General features: G+C 42.8%; 1 protein-coding gene across 3 annotated transcripts in view; it reads left to right on the forward strand.

The window, feature by feature from the left end:
- Positions 1–19,327, forward strand: part of rpgrip1l (RPGRIP1 like) — a 291,830-nt gene that overhangs the window by 124,072 nt on the left and 148,431 nt on the right. For all 3 annotated transcript variants that reach the window (XM_070897996.1, XM_070897997.1, XM_070897998.1), the window contains exons 14-15: positions 990–1,107; positions 5,001–5,453. In XM_070897996.1, the coding sequence (XP_070754097.1) occupies positions 990–1,107; positions 5,001–5,453 (571 nt within the window). The remainder of the gene's footprint in view (positions 1–989; positions 1,108–5,000; positions 5,454–19,327) is intronic.

The following is a 19,327-nucleotide window of genomic DNA, read 5'->3' on the forward strand; positions in this document are numbered from 1 at the left end:
AAGTATTCAATATAAGTTTAGAATATAAGTTATCAATGGATTCTCAACAGGCTGCTTGACGATTTCTCCTCTCACTCTCTCACTCTACCCCTCCCTTCCTCAACTGCGCATGCGTGGGCTGACCCCTAACCCCCGAAACACGGGAAAGAAAAAAAATGCGCAGGCGCAGTACAACCATTGCAGCAGAAGCCGGCCTTACACGAAGGATGATACCACTCACTACCGCTATCGCTGGGGGGAATAAAAGCCAAAATTAGCGGCTTTTGATCTCGGCGATAATCGAGTGGTATTGAAAACTTGATAAATTCATACCACCGAGATAAGGGCAGTAACGGTAGCAAATGGAAAGTCCAGCCCTAGGTGTGGTCTAACCAAGGTTCTATACAAAGTTAACATAACTTCCCTGCTTTTCAATTCTATCCATCTAGAAATATCTTTATAAAGTTTTATCCAGTACATGGTTGTTATTGGTGTAGATATCAAGCACACTTGGTTGGTAACTGTTTGCATTATCTACCAATTAGTTCTATTTGCCATGCAACAACTTACTATGTCACAGCACCAGAGATATCTCACTGACAATATTGGCAACATCAAACAGACTGAACTACTTGCAGTCATTTGTCTTTACACTAGAGATTTATAAATTTTATTGGGAAAAATTCAAAGTCACTTGCAGCCAGTGGTTGAGATTATTTAAAGACCTGCATTCATGGTAATACTTTTAACAGATTTTGAATTAAATGCTCTCAGAAATCTTGAAAGTATAAAAAATAGATAATCGCAAAGCAAGTTAACTATGTTAACTCTGAATTCAAATTTTCTATTTAAGAAGTAACTTAGGAAATTTTGGAACCACAATTGTGCCAGGGAACACTGTAATGTAACATTTTGATCGACGATTTTTTCTTAGCGGGTATATTTTCACAAGTATGATCAGAGGCTATGTAATAATCTGTTTTACCTGTTGGCCTACCATTTCAATTTAGAGTGAGGTCGACACTGTGACACGGAAGATGGAAGATACCAATCGAGAATATGAGATCAAACTGGAACAATATGCACAACTGCTTGACATTAGGGCTGATCGAATCAGAAAACTTGAAGGTATGAGCAAACAACTTTTTAAAGGCAACCTTTAGTATCAAATTATAATTGTTTTGAAGTATAAATATTGTGAAAACATATTGCGTGTTGGTGAAGTATAACCATTTAGGTCCCTGGCTTCTGGTTCCTTATTATGTTAGTAACTGGATGAACTGTTAAACCATACAGACTCTTCTCAGTCCACTACTCCTGTAATGCTTTGCACATTCCAGTCTATAATCAGAATGGTCACTGCTTTTATATAGAGCAGGCTGCGGTGGGAAACGAGCGTGTTGGGGTAGCCACAACTACTCCAAGCTGCTGCAATGTCGGTCCGGCTGGCCACCAAGCCCAGGAAAGGTAGGTCTGTGGGGAGCACTCCTGCTTCTCCCATCCATACAGAAATTTAAAAAAAACGTATCTTCTGACTTCCCCTCCAGCTGAGCCGTCAGCTGAAACTGCATGATGCACTCTTTTCCCAGTTGAGTCCTAAAATCCTATGTATGTCATAGGACTCTGATTTGCATATATAAAGAGCTTATCACCTGACCCAAGCAGGCACTTGGCCTCCCAGCGGTAGGCTCTGGGGAATATAGCGTTGGCCACATGTTGGCAGGGACAGAACCGTCAGTCATGCCCCACCATTTTCAGGGCGCTATCGCTCCATTTCCTCCAGGCAGGAGACCTCAAAATCCCACCTATCTATGAATATAAATATTAGGCTAAATAAACTGCTCTTTTTACAAGTAAACATAATGCTGCTTATAAACATAATAAGAATTGGATAACCTGAGTTTTTTTCTGTAATAATAATGGCATTCCATGTAGAAACATGAAACAGTATCTCTTGAGACAATAGCTAAGTATCAGATATTCTGTCTCATATACATCAAAGTTAAATGTCGCATCACACTGACAGTTCTTTATACACTTGCTCTGCAGAGTATTTGCTGTTAAATATAATGAATGCTCTCAAGGGAATTACAAAGCTTTAAATTTAGATGATACAAACCATCAAGCCACAACATAAACAGTTTATTAACATTCACAGAACACCCAAGATTGGCTTACTAGCTTTAACTCCCTCTGTAAGCCCTGCTTTTTTTTAAATTTGAAAAATCTAGGTGAATGTTGGAGCCTAAAATGCAGCACACCACCTCGGCTGAAAAGAATGGAACTAATGGGGGTGAAATTGGTCGATGCCAGTAGCACAAAATGGACTCAAAGCAAATGGGCAGCCTGTTTTACACTACGTCCGATTTTCTTTTCCTGCACTTCATTTTAAAATCTTGTACATCTGTGGTTTCTGAAGTAAAAAATTGAATTGGTAGTATATAGAGCTCAAAATTTGCTGCTTATGAAAACAAGTGCTAAGAGGAAATATTTATGACAGCTGGAAGAAGTATCACAGTAATGTTCATGAAAAGATAGTATAGATAACTGTAAAGCAGAACATCAACACATAATTTACGAGGGTAGTACAATAAGATTGTTTCTTTTACAGCAGTTTATTAAGTAATTACACAAGCATTTTATTTTTAACAATAGCAGTTTTTAGTTATCCTCTGGCGCTGAGATAAATAAGCAACCTAGGCTTCTACCAACAGTAGATTATCCACTCACAGGCAACTGACAGTAACCCAGCGTAAGTTGTCTGGTGATTTACTTTTTCTTCTTATAGGAAGATGCTTTGTTTCTGCATAGCATCTGTCCCTGTCAGTCCACTCAAGTTCAGGAACCCGCCCTGAGGGAAGATTTCCTCTGCACACTATTTTGTAGTGAAACTATAAACGCATGTATAAAGAACCTACTAAAAATGTTGCTCGAAATAACAGAGTAAATCTACCCCCAGTCTGGAAAATCATATTCTACAGCTCTGTGACACCAGGTTAAATTTGAGTGATATTGCTTTTAATATACATTTATTATAATGTTATTTGAATCTCTTAAAAAGTTATATCTCCACTTTTGCTCAAGGAATCATTTTTTTTCTATTCTCCATTTTAAGAACATAAGAACATAAGAATTAGGAACAGGAGTAGGCCATCTAGCCCCTCGAGCCTGCTCCGCCATTCAACAAGATCATGACTGATCTGGCCATGGACTCAGCTCCACTTACCCGCCCACTCCCCGTAACCCTTAATTCCCTTATTGGTTAAAAATCTATCTATCTGTGACTTGAAAACATTCAATGAGCTAGCCATAACTGCTTCCTTGGGCAGAGAATTCCACAGATTCACAACCCTCTGGGAGAAGAAATTCTTTCTCAACTCGGTTTTAAATTGGCTCCCCCGTATTTTGAGGTTGTGCCCCCTAGTTCTAGTCTACCCGACCAGTGGAAACAACCTCTCTGCCTCTATCTTATCTATCCCTTTCATTATTTTAAATGTTTCTATAAGATCTCCCCTCATCCTTCTGAACTCCAACGAGTAAAGACCCAGTCTACTCAATCTATCATCATCATAAGGTAACCCCCTCATCTCCGGAATCAGCCTAGTGAATCGTCTCTGTACCCGCTCCAAAGCCAGTATATCCTTCCTTAAGTAAGGTGACCAAAACTGCACACAGTACTCCAGGTGCGGCCTCACCAATACCCTATACAGTTGCAGAAGGACCTCCCTGCTTTTGTACTCCATCCCTCTCGCAATGAAGGCCAACATTCCATTCGCCTTCCTGATTACCTGCTGCACCTGCAAACTAACTTTTTGGGATTCATGCACAAGGACCCCCAGGTCCCTCTGCACCGCAGCATGTTGTAATTTCTCCCCATTCAAATAATATTCCCTTTTACTGTTTTTTTTTCCCAAAGTGGATGACCTCACACTTTCTGACATTGTATTCCATCTGCCAAACCTTAGCCCATTCGCTTAACCTATCTAAATCTCTTTGCAGCCTGTCCTCTACACAACCCGCTTTCCCACTAATCTTTGTGTCATCTGCAAATTTTGTTATACTAAACTCTGTCCCCTCTTCCAGGTCATCTATGTATATTGTAAACAGTTGTGGTCCCAGCACCGATCCCTGTGGCACACCACTAACCACCGATTTCCAACCCGAAAAGGACCCATTTATCCCGACTCTCTGCTTTCTGTTCGCCAGCCAATTCTCTATCCATGCTAATACATTTCCTCTGACTCCGCGTACCCTTATCTTCTGCAGTAACCTTTTGTGTGGCACCTTATCGAATGCCTTTTGAAAATCTAAATACACCACATCCATCGGTACACCTCTATCCACCATGCTCGTTATATCCTCAAAGAATTCCAGTAAATTAGTTAAACATGATTTCCCCTTCATGAATCCATGCTGCGTCTGCTTGATTGCACTATTTCCATCTAGATGTCCCGCTCTTTCTTCCTGAATGATAGTTTCAAGCATTTTCCCCACTACAGATGTTAAACTAACCAGCCTATAGTTATCTGCCTTTTGTCTGCTCCCTTTTTTAAACAGAGGCGTTACATTAGCTGTTTTCCAATCCGCTGGTACCTCCCCAGAGTCCATAGACTTTTGGTAGATTATGTGGATTTTATGATCCACAACATTTTGCGTATTCAATGGGTTAACTACCTTTTTAAAAGCAGTATCATTAGCAGACCAGCATCTTTGTAATTTCCTGTTGAAAGTTTTAATTAAGATGTCCCTACTGTGTGCTAAAAATGCCTTTGGTATGCAGTGTTTTATCTGATTTATCCCAGAATAAATGTCAAGTTGTAATCCTTGCATGCTGAGTAGCTTATATTCTAGGAATTTGCAGAGCCATTTTCAATCTTCTGTGCTGAAGAACTCGTTTAAAAAAAAATGAAAACAATGGTGTTTATATTCTAAACCATCTGTTTGCCACATAGGGAAAATCTTGTACTCTGTTGCTTTAATGAAAAATATGGAAAAATCGCATCTGTTTTCATCTATTTCAGCCCAACTCAAAGACATAGCCTATGGCACCAAACAATTCAAATTCAAACCAGAAATAACAGTCAATGATGAAGCTGATGAATTTGATGAAACTGTCCATTTAGAGCGTGGAGAAAACTTATTTGAGATCCATATCAGCAAAGTGATCTTCTCTCCTGAAGCCGTCCAGGTTTTTGGTGAGCAAGAACCTACCACTTTCTGCACCTATGCATTCTATGATTATGAACTCCAGTCTACCCCTGTAATACGTGGGCTGCAGCCAGTGTTTGACTTCACATCTCAGTACGTTGTCCGAGTGGACGACTTCTTCCTACAGTATTTACAGAAAAACACAGTAAAACTAGAGGTGCAACTCGCATACGGCACAGACTATGAAACTATTGCAGCATGCCAGTTACGAATGCATGAAATCCTTGAAAAGAATGGCAGAATTTTTGGCACAGCATTTTTGGTTGGTAAGTAAAATGCACAGTTAACAGATGACCTTATTTGTTAATAATAAGTCTTCAAATCTTATTGTAGTAAAGTACTACTCTCTAAGTATTTCTTTCATACAGGCCATGCTAATTATATTGTGCTTAAGCATTTCATCTTAATTGCAGTCTCGGCCAGTGTAGTGATTGAACGAAAATACTGTAATCTGTAAAATTGAACAATTCCACTCTTGCTTACATCTTTCAGCTTTATTGCTGATGTTGCATAAATCAATGAAGTACTTGCAAGCTTTTGAGCGTGGAAGTATGGAGGCACGATTTTACATAATGGCCCTGAAATTCCGGTCGAAGGCTTCCTTCGGACGATTGCCTCCAACCCAAAATTTCTCTACGTATATACCTGGTGGTCCCGGAGGCGCCTTAGATTCCAGTCGGAGGCCTTCTTTCCATGAACTTGTCTTCTAGATACGGTCGGAGAAGCTGGAGTCACGTGGGTCTGGACCACCAATCACTGTGCAATATTCTCATTGATAGTAATGGGAACTCCGATTTTATGAGTTCCCATTACTATCAATGAGAATAATCCCCTAAAAAACCCAAACACAACATAATAAATAAAAAAACACCACACATATTTAAAATTAATTTAAATTAAAGTTAATTAAATGTTTCAGAAAAAAAAATATTTTGGGGATTTATTTTTAATGTATTTTAATAGGGTTTAAAATAAACTTATCTTAGTGGACAGGGTTTTTACTATAAAAATGTGTATTTAAATGTTATTTTTATATATTTTAAAACTCTTACTCTGGTAAAAGTAGGCTATGCGCCTACTTTTACCAGATGTAAAGGTTTGAAGGACATTCGCTGGGCAAGAAATGGTCAAATAGCCCAATCTCACCTGCGCGGAGATCCTTCTCCCGGGGATGCGGAGGATCTGTCAAGAGATATCTTGACAGATCGGAAAAGTTGTTTTTTGGCGCATGTGCATTGCGCGCCAAAAAATGGCTTTTGTAAGGCCTCGCCGGGTCCATACATATTCTGTACGGACTCAGCATAGCCGGAATTTCAGACCGATGTCTTAGCTCGTGCTGAGTTTAAAATACTTCATTCTGGAGTCATGCTCCATTGCCCTTGATATTTGTGGCTTGCAGTGGATATTAATTGTTATGGTGTGTTATGTCCATTACATTTTTCAATATCATTTAAAAATAAGTATCTGTTCCCATATCAGAGGTCTTCATGTCAAGGGTATGTGAAGCATTTAAAACATCTATTGAATTTGAGAAATTTTGAGAGTTCCAGGATAAATAGGTCAAAGTTCAATTCGTTTTTGTTCAGATATTTGCAAGTATTTTGCATAGTGCAGTGAATGGATCTAAACTATTTGAGGACAGAGTAAACTGTGTGTTAAATCCATGAAAAATATTTTATTTGTTCAGTATTTCATGAAGAATGATGCTCAGTGTTATTCCTCCCTTTTTTGCAATAAGTGGTCATGGGGAATTTAGGTTATTCTGCTGTTCTTCCAACTGCATACACTAATTTCCAATGTTAATAACTTAAATAAACTTCATAACAATTCTTCACCAGATTTTAAACAAACTTTATAGCCATCCTTCAATCAAACAGTAGGCTCCTTTTAAACATATGCATGTTCTGAATCTTCCATGTGTCATGTTCATGTAATTCATGTTATAAAATAAGGAATTTGCTAGGTTGAATTGTATGTTTTCCATTTCAAACAGAGAACCATAAGAAATACATATCTTCTATGGGGGCAAAATTGGTCGTCCACCCATTTCTCGACGATATGCCAGCGGTATGTCGTTTCATACCGCTGGGTACCGCTGGGGCAGAGTGTGCGCGATTTTCGTCACTTTTTTCTCGCCGGTATGCCTAGCAGACTGCAGCCAGCGGTGTGCGGGCGGTGAGTCATTTTCACTTGGGAATCTTTGGGTCCCGAGTTGTGTGCACGTGCATGCTGCTGCGAAGCTCCACCCCCCTCCCGAGAGGCGGAGAAGAAAATCCACAGAGATTGCTGGCCTGAGAGCGATGTGCAGGTATGCGGCGGGGGCGGGATCGCTGCTGTGGAGGGAGATACCTGTGAAGGGGAGATCACTGCTTTGGGGGAGATCGCTGTTTAGGGGTGGGCAGATCGCTGGTTGGGGGTGGGCAGATCGCTGTTTGCGGGGGGAGGTTGCTGTTTGGGGGTGGGGAGATCACTGCTAGGAGGGAACAGATCGCTGGGGGGGGGGGGGAGGAGAGGCTGGGGGGTGGGAGAGATGATAGGGGCGAGGGGGGCGGGGGGTGAGAGATTTTTTTAAAAATTACAGGTAAAGATCGACTTGAAACCACCTTTGCCAGGGCGGTCTGCAGGGTCGGTGGGAAGTGATCAATTTGGCAATTTTGGGCGGTATGTTGGTGGTGTGCATACTGCCTGGCAGTATGTCGCTGATGAATTTTCCGCCGGGCAGTATGTAGGTATTTTTCGATCAATTTGGTGATTTTGAACAGTATGTCGGCAGTCCTCGAGAGGTATGCCCACCAATTTCAGACCCTCTTGAATTTATGTGGCCTATGACAATGTTATAATAGTGTTGCTTATAGTTTATCAATCAATATATCTGGCATCCTATATACAATCTAAGTCAAACTCTGAAATGGAAAACTTAATACACAACTGTAAATGAATATTTTTGGTCAAATATAATTTTTGACAATGCACAGATGGTGTTAGCATAAGCTTGTTAGCATTAGTTTAATTTACAATAAAGTGAGTCATTCCCTTTAATAAAAAAACATGAGCATTGTAAGTCTGAGTAAAATTACCTTTTTCATTTATGTGAAATGCCAAAATATATTACAGGAGCAGATTAATATGTTTTAAATCAACAAAATAGAGCTTATATTGTAAAAGGAAAAGTTAATTCACTGCCAAAGAGAAACAGAGATAGACCATGTGAGTTTTTGTTCTTTTTCTGTCTCTGTGCCCTTGTTTTAACCACTGGGAAATAACTAGCAGTTGTAGGTCTTTTCATTTTATAATTTTTGGCACTTATAGATCAAAATTTCTGTATGATTGTTCCAAGTTGCACGAAACAGCTTGTTTATCAGTAGATGTTTGGAGGTTTCTATATAAACCTAATGAGCGTTATGGATTTACTATAACTGGTCCTGTATACAGAAAACATGTTTAGCATTCTGTCACAGCAGATGGAAACAATCTTTGCGACAGTAATACAGTGGAACCATATTTTTAAAAACTCCTCAAATATTAACTCTCTCTTTACAGCACCTTTTTAAAATGTCTTGCTAATGAAATTTCACCCCTTGTAAAATTAACCTTTCTTATCTCACTCAAGACATATCTGCGCATGAAATTAAAATGCTCATTTTCCTGACTTTCCCAATAAAAGCTCATGGGGCTTGTTCCAAACTGCTACTACTAGTCAGTCCCTTGTAACGAGGATGACACTCTTCACACCAAAAAAAGGTGGGCTCACAGATGTTACAATGAGTTACATCTTGAAGAGTGGAAGATGCCTGTGCGTGAATTTTTTTAACGTGTGGTGACCGTTGCACATCAGCCACCACTTAACAGAGCTAGGCCTTGGTCCAGTGGCAAGGATTGACCAAGACAACTGAAGACTGAACTCTCTTCCGCCTCCCCTGAGCCCCGACTCCACTGCTGTTAACTGCTGCGCCGCTGTTAAATGGTGTGCCGCTCCTGAGCCACGACCTCTCTGATGTTATATATGCAGCGCCGCTCCTAGGCCACAGTCCCGCCGCTGTTAAACGCTGCGCCGCCCCTCGCTGGGCTCAACGTCCGCCCCCCTATTGGGCTCGAACGCCACCCCTTGCTGTGTTCCAAACTAACCTGCTGAAAAAACTACGTTTCTGAACTACTTTCACAGGGCTCAATTTTCCCGAATGCCGTTTTTTGGCGTATTGCAAGAGATTTGCCCCTTATTTTGTCCCCGACGACTCAAAAAAAAAATAACTTGCAAGTTTCCCCGTTCTATTTTTTGAAATTGGCACCACGCAGCCTGCCCTTTAGCTTCGGGGGGTGGTGCCTAATGTCTGCGTCGAAAAAATGATGCACCCCCTTCTGTGCATGCGTGGACTTTTTGACATGACTGCTATGGGCGCGCATGGCCCAGTACAGCTCCCGGTATACATTCAGTCATTTTTAAAGAGTGTGTGTGAGAACTTTAATTCTCATTGGAAAAATCGGAGCTGCAATACAATGTGTAACACGACTCAAGGACCAAAAATTTCTGACAGGATGAAGTGGAGGCGCTAGTTACTGTAATTGAGGCCAGATGGCATGAGCTGGACACCAGCAGAGGTTACATAAAAGTTTCACCAAAAGAAATGAAGCAATGCTGGAACCAGCTTGCAGAAGATTACTGTGCAATGGTGACCACCCTGAGGTCTGGAGGCCAGTGTAAAAAGAAGTGGCAGGACAAGTAGTTGGTGTAAGTAATATTTTCATTTGGAATTGCAATTGTAAATTGACCAGCTGTATATGTCCCACCCAGCAGAAAGACGCCCTCTCAAAAAAGTTATATTTTCATCTTTGCAGAGGAAGGTGGCACACAACAAAAGAGAAAGAACTTGAACAGAAGGAGGCCCGGCAAATCTGCACCCACTGACACCCTTGGAAGAAAGGGTCGCTGCTTTGATGGGTCCTGCCTGGAGAAGAGCAACCACCACTGCACAAGCTGGGCCCACACTCGAGGGGAGAAGGTAAGTCCTGCAAATTCCACATTCTGGCTTTGCTCAATATTAAGTACTGCGCGGGCTAGCTATGCTTCGGTTCATGGGGATGTCTCCGTCAGCTACGCTTCGGTTGATGCAATGTGCTATCATTCATCGTGGTCCTTTAAATGAGCCTGCTGCCTGCGCTGTGTGAGCCTACTCATGCCACCCTGCCCCCTCCTCTGCTGCTAACCATTTGTCTGTTCTGTTATATTTTTCAAAACTTGAGGCCAACCCTGACGAGGCTGAAGCCGATGCAGAAGAAGATTCAGACGCGGACGAGCCTGAAGAGGAGAACATCTTCCAATTTCACCTTCCAGACCAAGAGCATGACTGGGAGGGGGACGGGATGGATGAAGCCCTCATTACTGTACTCTGGAGGAGGTGCAGGTGCCGCCTATTGAAGTGCCAGGCCCTTTCCTGAATGGTACGAGTGTTGGGACATTCCACAGTTTCTATCAGCCCGAGGCTGGGGATTCCAGTGGGATGCAGCGGGGCACACCCAGGGCCCCACCGTCCGACGCTGCAGGTCCCAGTGGGTGCAGCAAGGCACACCCATGGCCCCACCGTCCGAGGCTGTGGGTCCCAGTGGAATGCTGCAAGCCACACCCAGGGGGAGATGGGGAAGGAGAGCTCGACAGCACCCTCCTGAGGTGCAGGATCTAAAGATGTGGTTCAGATGATGGCATTGAGTGCAGAGAGCATTGACCTTACACGATCACTCCTGGACACTATCAGTGGGGTGGGTGATGAGGTATCGGGACTGTCTGGAGAAGTAACAACACTATCATGAGAAATGGGAACACTGTCCAGGCACATGAGGGAGGGAATGTCGCAGGTGGCTGATAGAATGTCAGTGCACATGAGGGAGCGAATGTTGCAGGTAGATGAGACACTGTCAGGGCACATGAGGGAGAGAATGTCGGAGTTAGCTGCTGTAGTAAGGGAACACGCCAAGATGCCGCGGCTATTGACAGAATCAACTGCCACTCTCACTCCAATCCCCAGACCAGCCTCTGAAGAGGCCCAAGCCGAGCCTTCTACATAACCGCCTGCCCTCTCATCAAGAAGTGCGCATTAAACGAGATGTTCGAAAGAATAAGCTTGCTACCAATCTGAGAAATGTGCCACCGCCTGCGGACAGGGGTGGAGTCAAAAAGACCAAGCATAGCGGTCTTAGAATAAGGTGGAGGAGAGACGGGTGCAGCCTTTCTTTGCTGCTGTTGTTGTTATTGTTACTGTTGTATCTGTTTTCAAATTAAAAGCTTTTTGTAAGTGATGTAAATTTACAAGTTTAAAAGTTTGTAAATGATTTTAACTGAAAACTTTAAAGTTTGATACAAGAATATTTTTATTAAAGTTAAGTTAAGTACAACAAGTGTTAAACTTTTGAATAAAATATATTTTAAATTATAACTGAATCATTTCCATTATTTGTTCCATTATTAACACAACTTTGAACTAAAGAAGAATCATTTCCATTATTTGTTCCATTAACACAACACCAACATTATGGAACAGGTCCAAACAGTAAACATGGTCCTTTTGGAATAGTTGCCACTGAGCCTTCAGGCAGCAAAGCATTCACGGATGAGCTGCTGGCGTCAGGCTCGAGCAATCGTTAACATAGAAACATAGAAAGTAGGTGCAGGAGTAGGCCATTCGGCCTTTCGACCCTGCACCACAATTCAATATGATCATGGCTGATCATGCAACTTCAGTACCCCATTCCTGCTTTCTCTCCATACCCCTTGATCCCTTTTGCCGTAAGGGCCACATGTAACTCCCTTTTGAATATATTTAACAAACTGGCATCAACACTTTCTGTGCTGGAGAATTCCACAGGTTCACAATTCTCTAAGTGAAGAAGTTTCTCCTCATCTCGGTCCTAAATGGCTTACCCCATATCCTTAGACTGTGACCCCTGGTTCTGGACTTCTCCAACATCGGAAACATTCTTCCTGCATCTAACCTGTCCAATCCTGACAGAATTTTATATGTTTCTATGAGATCCCCTTTCATTCTTCTAAATTCCAGTGAATATAAGCCTGGTCTATCCAGTCTTTCTTCATATGTCAGTCCTGCCATTCCGGGAATCAGTCTGGTGAACTTTTGCTGCACTCCTTCAATAGCAAGAATGTCCTTCCTCAGATTAGGAGACCAAAACTGCACACAATACTCAAGGTGTGGTCTCACCAAGGCCCTGTACAACTGTAGTGAGACCTCCCTGCTCCTATACTCAAATCTCCTCGCTATGAAGGCCAGCATGCCATTTGCTTTCTTTACTGTCTGCTGTACCTGCATGCCTACCTTCAATGACTGATGTACCATGACACCCAGATCTCGTTGCACCTCCCCTTTTACTAATCTGTCACCATTCAGATAATCTGCCTTCCTGTTTTTGCCACCAAAGTGGATAACCTCACACTTATCTACATTATACTGCATCTGCCATACATTTGCCCATTCACCTAACCTGTCCAAGTTCCCCTGCAGCCTCTTAGCATCCTCCTCGCAGCTCACACTGCCACCTAGCTTAGTGTCATCTGCAAACTTGGAGATATTACATTCAATTCCTTCATCTAAATCATTAATGTATATTGTAAATAGCTGGGGTCCCAGCACTGAACCCTGTGGCACCCCACTAGTCACTGCCTGCCATTCTGAAAAGGACCCGTTTATTCCCACTCTTTGCATCCTGTCTGCCAACCAGTTCTCTATCTACGTCTATCCATGTGCCTTAATTTTGCACACTAATCTCTTGTGTGGGACCTTGTCAAAAGCCTTTTGAAAGTCCAAATGCACCACGTCCACTGGTTCTCCCTTATCCACTCTACTAGTTACATCCTCAAAAAACTCTCGAAGATTTGTTAAGCATGATTTCCCTTTCATAAATCCAAGCTGACTTGGACCGATCCTGTCACTGCTTTCCAAATGCGCTACTATTACATCTTTAATAATTGATTCCAGCATTTTCCCCACCACCGATGTCAGGCTAACTCATCTATAATTCCCTGTTTTCTCTCTCCCTCTTTTTTAAAAAGTGGGGTTACATTAGCTACCCTCCAACCCATAGGAACTGAACCAGAGTCCATGGAATGTTGGAAAATGACCACCGATGTATCTACTAATTCTCGGGCCACATCTCGAATGCTCCAGAATGAGTCCACGCACCGCTCCAGTGCCACAATGCGGTCTGTCAGGAGATGCAGCTGGATGCACTACCTGCACATGTAGTTGTCAGGGGCACGGCAGCCCACCCTCTTCAGCCGTTGTGCTCCGGGTTCAGGTAGTTGCATGGCTTCATCGTCTTCTTCTTCCTCCTCCTCATCAGCAACTCTCACCTCAGGTGGGTCTTCAACGACCAGCTGCTGCTGCCTCATGATGGCTAAGTTATGCAGCATGCAGCACATAACCTGAACTGACCGACAATCTCAGGGGAGTATTGCAAGTAGCCTCCGGAATGGTCCAGGCATCGGAAACGCTATTTCAAGATGTCAATGGTCCTCTCTATTATGTTGCATGTCACAGTGTGCAACATGTTGTATTCCCGGTCAGCTTCCATCCTGGTTACGCGTAGGGGCGTCATGAGCCAGGTGGCGAGGCCGTACCCTTTGACTCCCAGCTCTGCCCTTCTGGCTGCTGCTGAAAGATGGCAGATATAGCGTAGGATGAATGCCTCATGGGTGCTCCCAGGGTATCACGTATCAACTGACATGATGCATAAGAACATAGGAAATAGGAACAGCAGTAGGCCATACGGCCCCTCAAGACTGCCACGCCATTCAATAAGATCATGGCTGATCTGATCATGGTCTCAGCTCCACTTCCCCGCTCGCTCCCCATAACCCCTTATCGTTTAACAAACTGTCTATTTCTGTCTTAAATTTATTCAACACCCCAGCTTCCACAGCTCTCTGAGGCAGCAAATTCCACAGATTTACAACCCTCTGAAAGAAGAAATTTCTCCTCATCTCTGTTTTAAATGGACGGCCCCTTATTCTAAGATCATGCCCTCTAGTTCTAGTCTCCCCCATCAGTGGAAACATCCTCTCTGCATCTACCTTGTCAAGCCCCCTCATAATCTTATACGTTTCGATAAGATCACCTCTCATTCTTCTGAATTCCAATGAGTAGAGGGCCAACCTACTCAACCTTTCCTTATAAGTCAACCCCCTCATCCCCAGAATCAACCTAGTGAACTTTCTCTGAAGTGCCTCCAAAGCAAATATATCCTTTCGTAAATATGGAAACCAAAACTGTACACAGTATTCCAGGTGTGGCCTTACCAATACCTTATATAGCTGTAGCAAGACTTCCCTGCTTTTATACTCCATCCACTTTGCAATAAAGGCCAAGATACCATTGGCCTTCCTGATCACTTGCTGTACCTGCATACTATCCTTTTGCGTTTCATGCACAAGTACTCCCAGGTCCCGCTGTACTGCGACACTTTGCAATCTTTCTCCATTTAAATAATAACTTGCTCTTTGATTTTTTTCTGCCAAAGTGCATGACCTCACACTTTCCAACATTATACTCCATCTGCCAAATTTTTGCCCACTCACTTAGCCTGTCTGTCCTTTTGCAGATTTTTTGTGTCCTCCTCACACATTGCTTTTCCTCCCATCTTTGTGTCGTCAGCAAACTTGACTACATTACACACAGTCCCTTCTTCCAAGCCGTTAATATAGATTGTAAATAGTTGGGGTCCCAGCACTGATCCCTGCGGCACCCCACTAGTTACTGGTTGCCAACCAGAGAATGAACCATTTATCCCGACTCTCTGTTCTCTGTTAGTTAACCAATCCTCTATCCATGCTAATATATTACCCCCAACCCCGTGAACTTTTATCTTGTGCAGTAACCTTTTATGTGGCACCTTGTCAAATGCCTTCTGGAAGTCCAAATACACCACATCCACTGGTTACCCTTTATCCACCCTGTTTGTTACATCCTCAAAGAACTCCAGCAAATTTGTCAAAACATGACTTCCCCTTCATAAATCCATGCTGACTCTGCCTGACAGAATTTTGCTTTTCCAAATATCCTGCTAGTACTTCTTTAATAATGGACTCCCAACATTTTCCCAACCACAGATGTTAGGCTAACTGGTCTATAGTTTCCTGCTTTTTGTCTGCCTCCTTTTTTAAATAAGGGTGTTACATTTGCAGTTTTCCAATCTGCTGGGACATACCCAGAATCCAGAACACACGAACTGCACATTAATGGAGTGGAAGCCTTTTCTGTTCCTGTACATTTTGGAATCCTCCAAAGGTGCTCGCAAGGCGATGTGGGTACAATCAATGCAGCCCTGTACCTTTGGAAAGCCAGCAATCCTGGAGAAGCCCACAGCCCTTTCACGCATTGCCTGGGCGGTCATGGGGAACTTTATGTAGTTGTTTCTCCGGGCATATAGTGCAGCACTCACCTGCCGAATGCAGATATGTGTTGCATGTTGAGAAAGGATGCACACATCCCCAGTTGTGGCCTGGAATGTTCCAGATGGATAGAATGAAAGTGCAGCTGTAACCTTCGTTGCAACTGACAAAGCAGTCCTCCTGGCGTTTCTAGGTTGTAGGTCTGCTTTTACTAACTCACAGATCTCCGTTACAACTTCTTTGCGGAAATGCAGCCTTCTCACACAGTCTGCATCACCCAGGCGCAGGTATGAATGCCTATCTCGATATACCCAGCTACGGCCTCCTGCCCATCATCCTACGTGCTCTGAGGTTCCTCATGCAGTGACATCAAATCAATCATCTCCTCCACAGCACCATCATGCAGAAGGCTTACACGAGGTATGGCTTTGTTAATATTGGCCCATAATGAAATTGTACCTTTGCAAGAAACTGAAAACAGCAGGCAAGGAGTTAAAGCTTTTTTTTCTCTCTCTCCCCAAGGTCGACGCCCTAGTATGGACCACACCCAGGTCTGCACATGCTCAATAAGCTTGCTTAGAATGGGAAGCTAGGCATTCAAATGAGGACATTTGGGGCAATGAAGTCTAATGCAATTCTTTAATTTTAGATTTGTTTCAAAGTACCATCCCACCACCGACCAAACTCTCCTCACTGGGCTCGAGGGTCAGCCGGCTGAATCGCTCCCTCGCCCGGATACAGGGGCTCGGCAAACACTCCTCCCCCTGGCTTCTTTTGATGCTGCTGCTTAGTGTCAGGCTTCTCATGCCTTCAGTTCAGCTTCCACCCCTCCCCACAATCTCCCCGGGCTTCTTTTGAAGCTGAGCCCCTGGGTCCGGGCGTGGGAGCGATTCTGCCGGCCGATGCTCCGACACTCAAGCCCAGTGAGGAGATGTTCGTTGGTGGCGTGGCACCTAGAAAAAAATCCAAAATTAAAGAAATGCATTAGACTTCCATTTTCTCCGTTTTAAGTTGGAAAAAATTAAGCTTCATGATGCATATTTAATGTGTTCTTGACTTCCTCCAAAACTTCGCATAAAAACAATGGCATCTTTCTGCGCCGATGTTTTAATGTGCGCTGGTTTTTCTTAAGAGCCCGGAAGGTTTTTTGGGAGTGGTCACATACACCGTCCGAGGAGAAATATAAGTTGGCCAAACTTGCAAAAATCTGAAAAACTGGCGCAGACATCTATGACGCAAAAAAACGAACCCCAAAAAATCGTAACTAACTGAGTTAAGTTGGCACACAAACTTTGGGGAAACTTGGATATTTTAATTCCAAAATAAAAGCGGCGCACACCGAAAAAATGATGCAGGTAACTGGGGAAAATTGAGCCCTTCTCAGCATACATTGTTAACTGCAATTCAATGTTATACCAGTGGAGAGATTTTTGGCAAGTGTTTTCCTTTTTTTATTGTTTTATGCTGTTTGTGAGTTCAGTTTCTAAGTTTCATATATAATTTTGATAGCTCTGGAGAATTAGGTTAGTCATTCTGCAATCATCCAGCCTGACCTGAACTTCCAAAAAGATATTTGGAGACGTATGTTGCCGAAATCACTTTTTTTTTTCTTGAACAGCCAGTTTTACTTTCAATTTTGTTTTATGTGTATGTTGTGGTTATATGAAAGATTTACTGAATTTTTCAATATTTTAGGTTAATCATACTTGGCTGTGGCTCAGTGGGTAGCACACTCGCCTCAGTCAAATCCCACTCCAGAGACATGAGCACATAAATCTAGGCGAACACTTCAGTGCAGTACTGAAGGAGTGTTGCACTGTCAGAGGTGCTGTCTTTCAGATGAAACATTAAACCGAGGCCCCGTCTGCTCTTTCAGGTGGATATAAAAGATCCCATGGCACTATATCAAAGAAGAGCAGAGGAGTTATTCCCGGTGTCCTGGCCAATAGTTTAACCCTCAATCAACATCTAAAAACAGATTATATGGTCATTATCACATTGCTGTTTGTGAGCGCTTGCTTGTGCACAAATTGGCTGCCACGCATCCTGCATTAAAACAGTGACTACACTTCAAAAAGTCCTTCATTGGCTGTAAAGCGCTTTGGGACGTCCGGTGGCCGTGAAAGAAGCTATGTAAATGCAAATCTTTCGTTTGTATATAAAGAAATATTTTCTATTTATTATTGGTCAATCACTAATTAGATATTCTTTGGAGCTTCTTTATCTACACGTTGCAGGACATAGTTATGCAAGAGAGTTCAACAACATAAAGGATTGATCTGGATCTCAATCAGCCTTTCATTTACAGAGTGGTATGATATCTTTCCTCTTTTAAGCTGCTCCTTAAATCCTACCTCTTTGACCAAGCTTTTGGTCATCTGCCCTAATATCTGCTTGTGTAGCTTGGTGTCAAATTTTGTTTGATAACGCTCCTGTGAAGCACCATGGGACATTTTACTATGTTAAAAATGCAAGTTGTTGTTGTTGTAGTGGTTGGTGTCAAAGTTCATCAAATCATTTTATCCAACACTGGAGTTATCAAGATCTTAATTAATTTCAGGGAAGGTGTCATGATCCAAAATCTATGTATATTCAAACAATAACTTGCATTTATTCAGAACTAGGGGTCAAAATCTCAGAATAAGGGGTCAAACGGTTGTGAATCTTTGGAATTCTGTGCCCCAGAGAGCTGTGGATGCTCAATTATTGAGTATATTCAAGACAGAGCTCGATAGATTTTTGGATACCAAGGGAAATGGGGATAGTGTGGGATGGTGGAGTAGAAGATCAGAAACATAGAAAAATAGGTGCAGGAGTAGGCCATTCGGGCCTTCGAGCCTGCACCACCATTCGATATGATCATGGCTGATCATGCACTTCAGAACCACATTCCTGCTTTCTCTCCATACCCCTTGATCCCTTTAACCGTAAGGGCTGCATCTAACTCTCTTTTGAATATATCTAACGAACTGGCCTCAACAATTTTCTGTGGTAGAGAATTTCACATGTTCACAACTCTCTGAGTGAAGAAGTTTCTCCTCATCTCGGTCCTAAATGGCTTACCCCTTATCTTTAGACTGTAACCCCTGGTTCTGGACTTCCCCAACATCGGGAACATTCTTCCTGCATCTAACCTGTCCAATCCCGTCAGAATGTTATATGTTTCTATGAGATCCTCTCTCATTCTTCTAAATTCTTCATATGTCAGTCCTGTCATCCCGGGAGTCAGTCTGGTGAACCTTCGCTGCACTCCCTCAGTAGCAAGAATGTCCTTCCTTAGATTAGGAGACCGAAACGACACAATATTCAAGGTGTGGTCTCACCAAGGCACTGTGCAACTATAGTAAGACCTCCCTGCTCCTATACTCAAATCCTCTCACTATGAAGGCCAACATGCCATTTACCTTCTTCACCGCCTGCTGTACCTGTATGCCACCTTTCAATGACTGATGTACCATGACACCCAGGTCTCGTTGCACCTCCCCTTTTCCTAATCTGTCACCATTCAGATAATCTGCCTTCCTGTTTTTACCACCAAAGTGGATAACCTCACATTTATCTACATTATACCGCATTTGCCATGTATTTGCCCACTCACCTAACCTGTCCAAGTCACCCTGCAGCCTCTCAGCATCCTCCTCACAGCTCACATTGCCACCCAGTTTAGTGTCATCTGAAAATTTAGAGATATTACATTCAATTCCTTCGTCTAAATCATTAATGTATATTGTAAATAGCTGGGGTCCCAGC

This window comes from Pristiophorus japonicus, chromosome 13 (assembly GCF_044704955.1).
Source record: "Pristiophorus japonicus isolate sPriJap1 chromosome 13, sPriJap1.hap1, whole genome shotgun sequence".
In the NCBI taxonomy this organism is placed as follows: Eukaryota; Metazoa; Chordata; class Chondrichthyes; family Pristiophoridae; genus Pristiophorus; species Pristiophorus japonicus.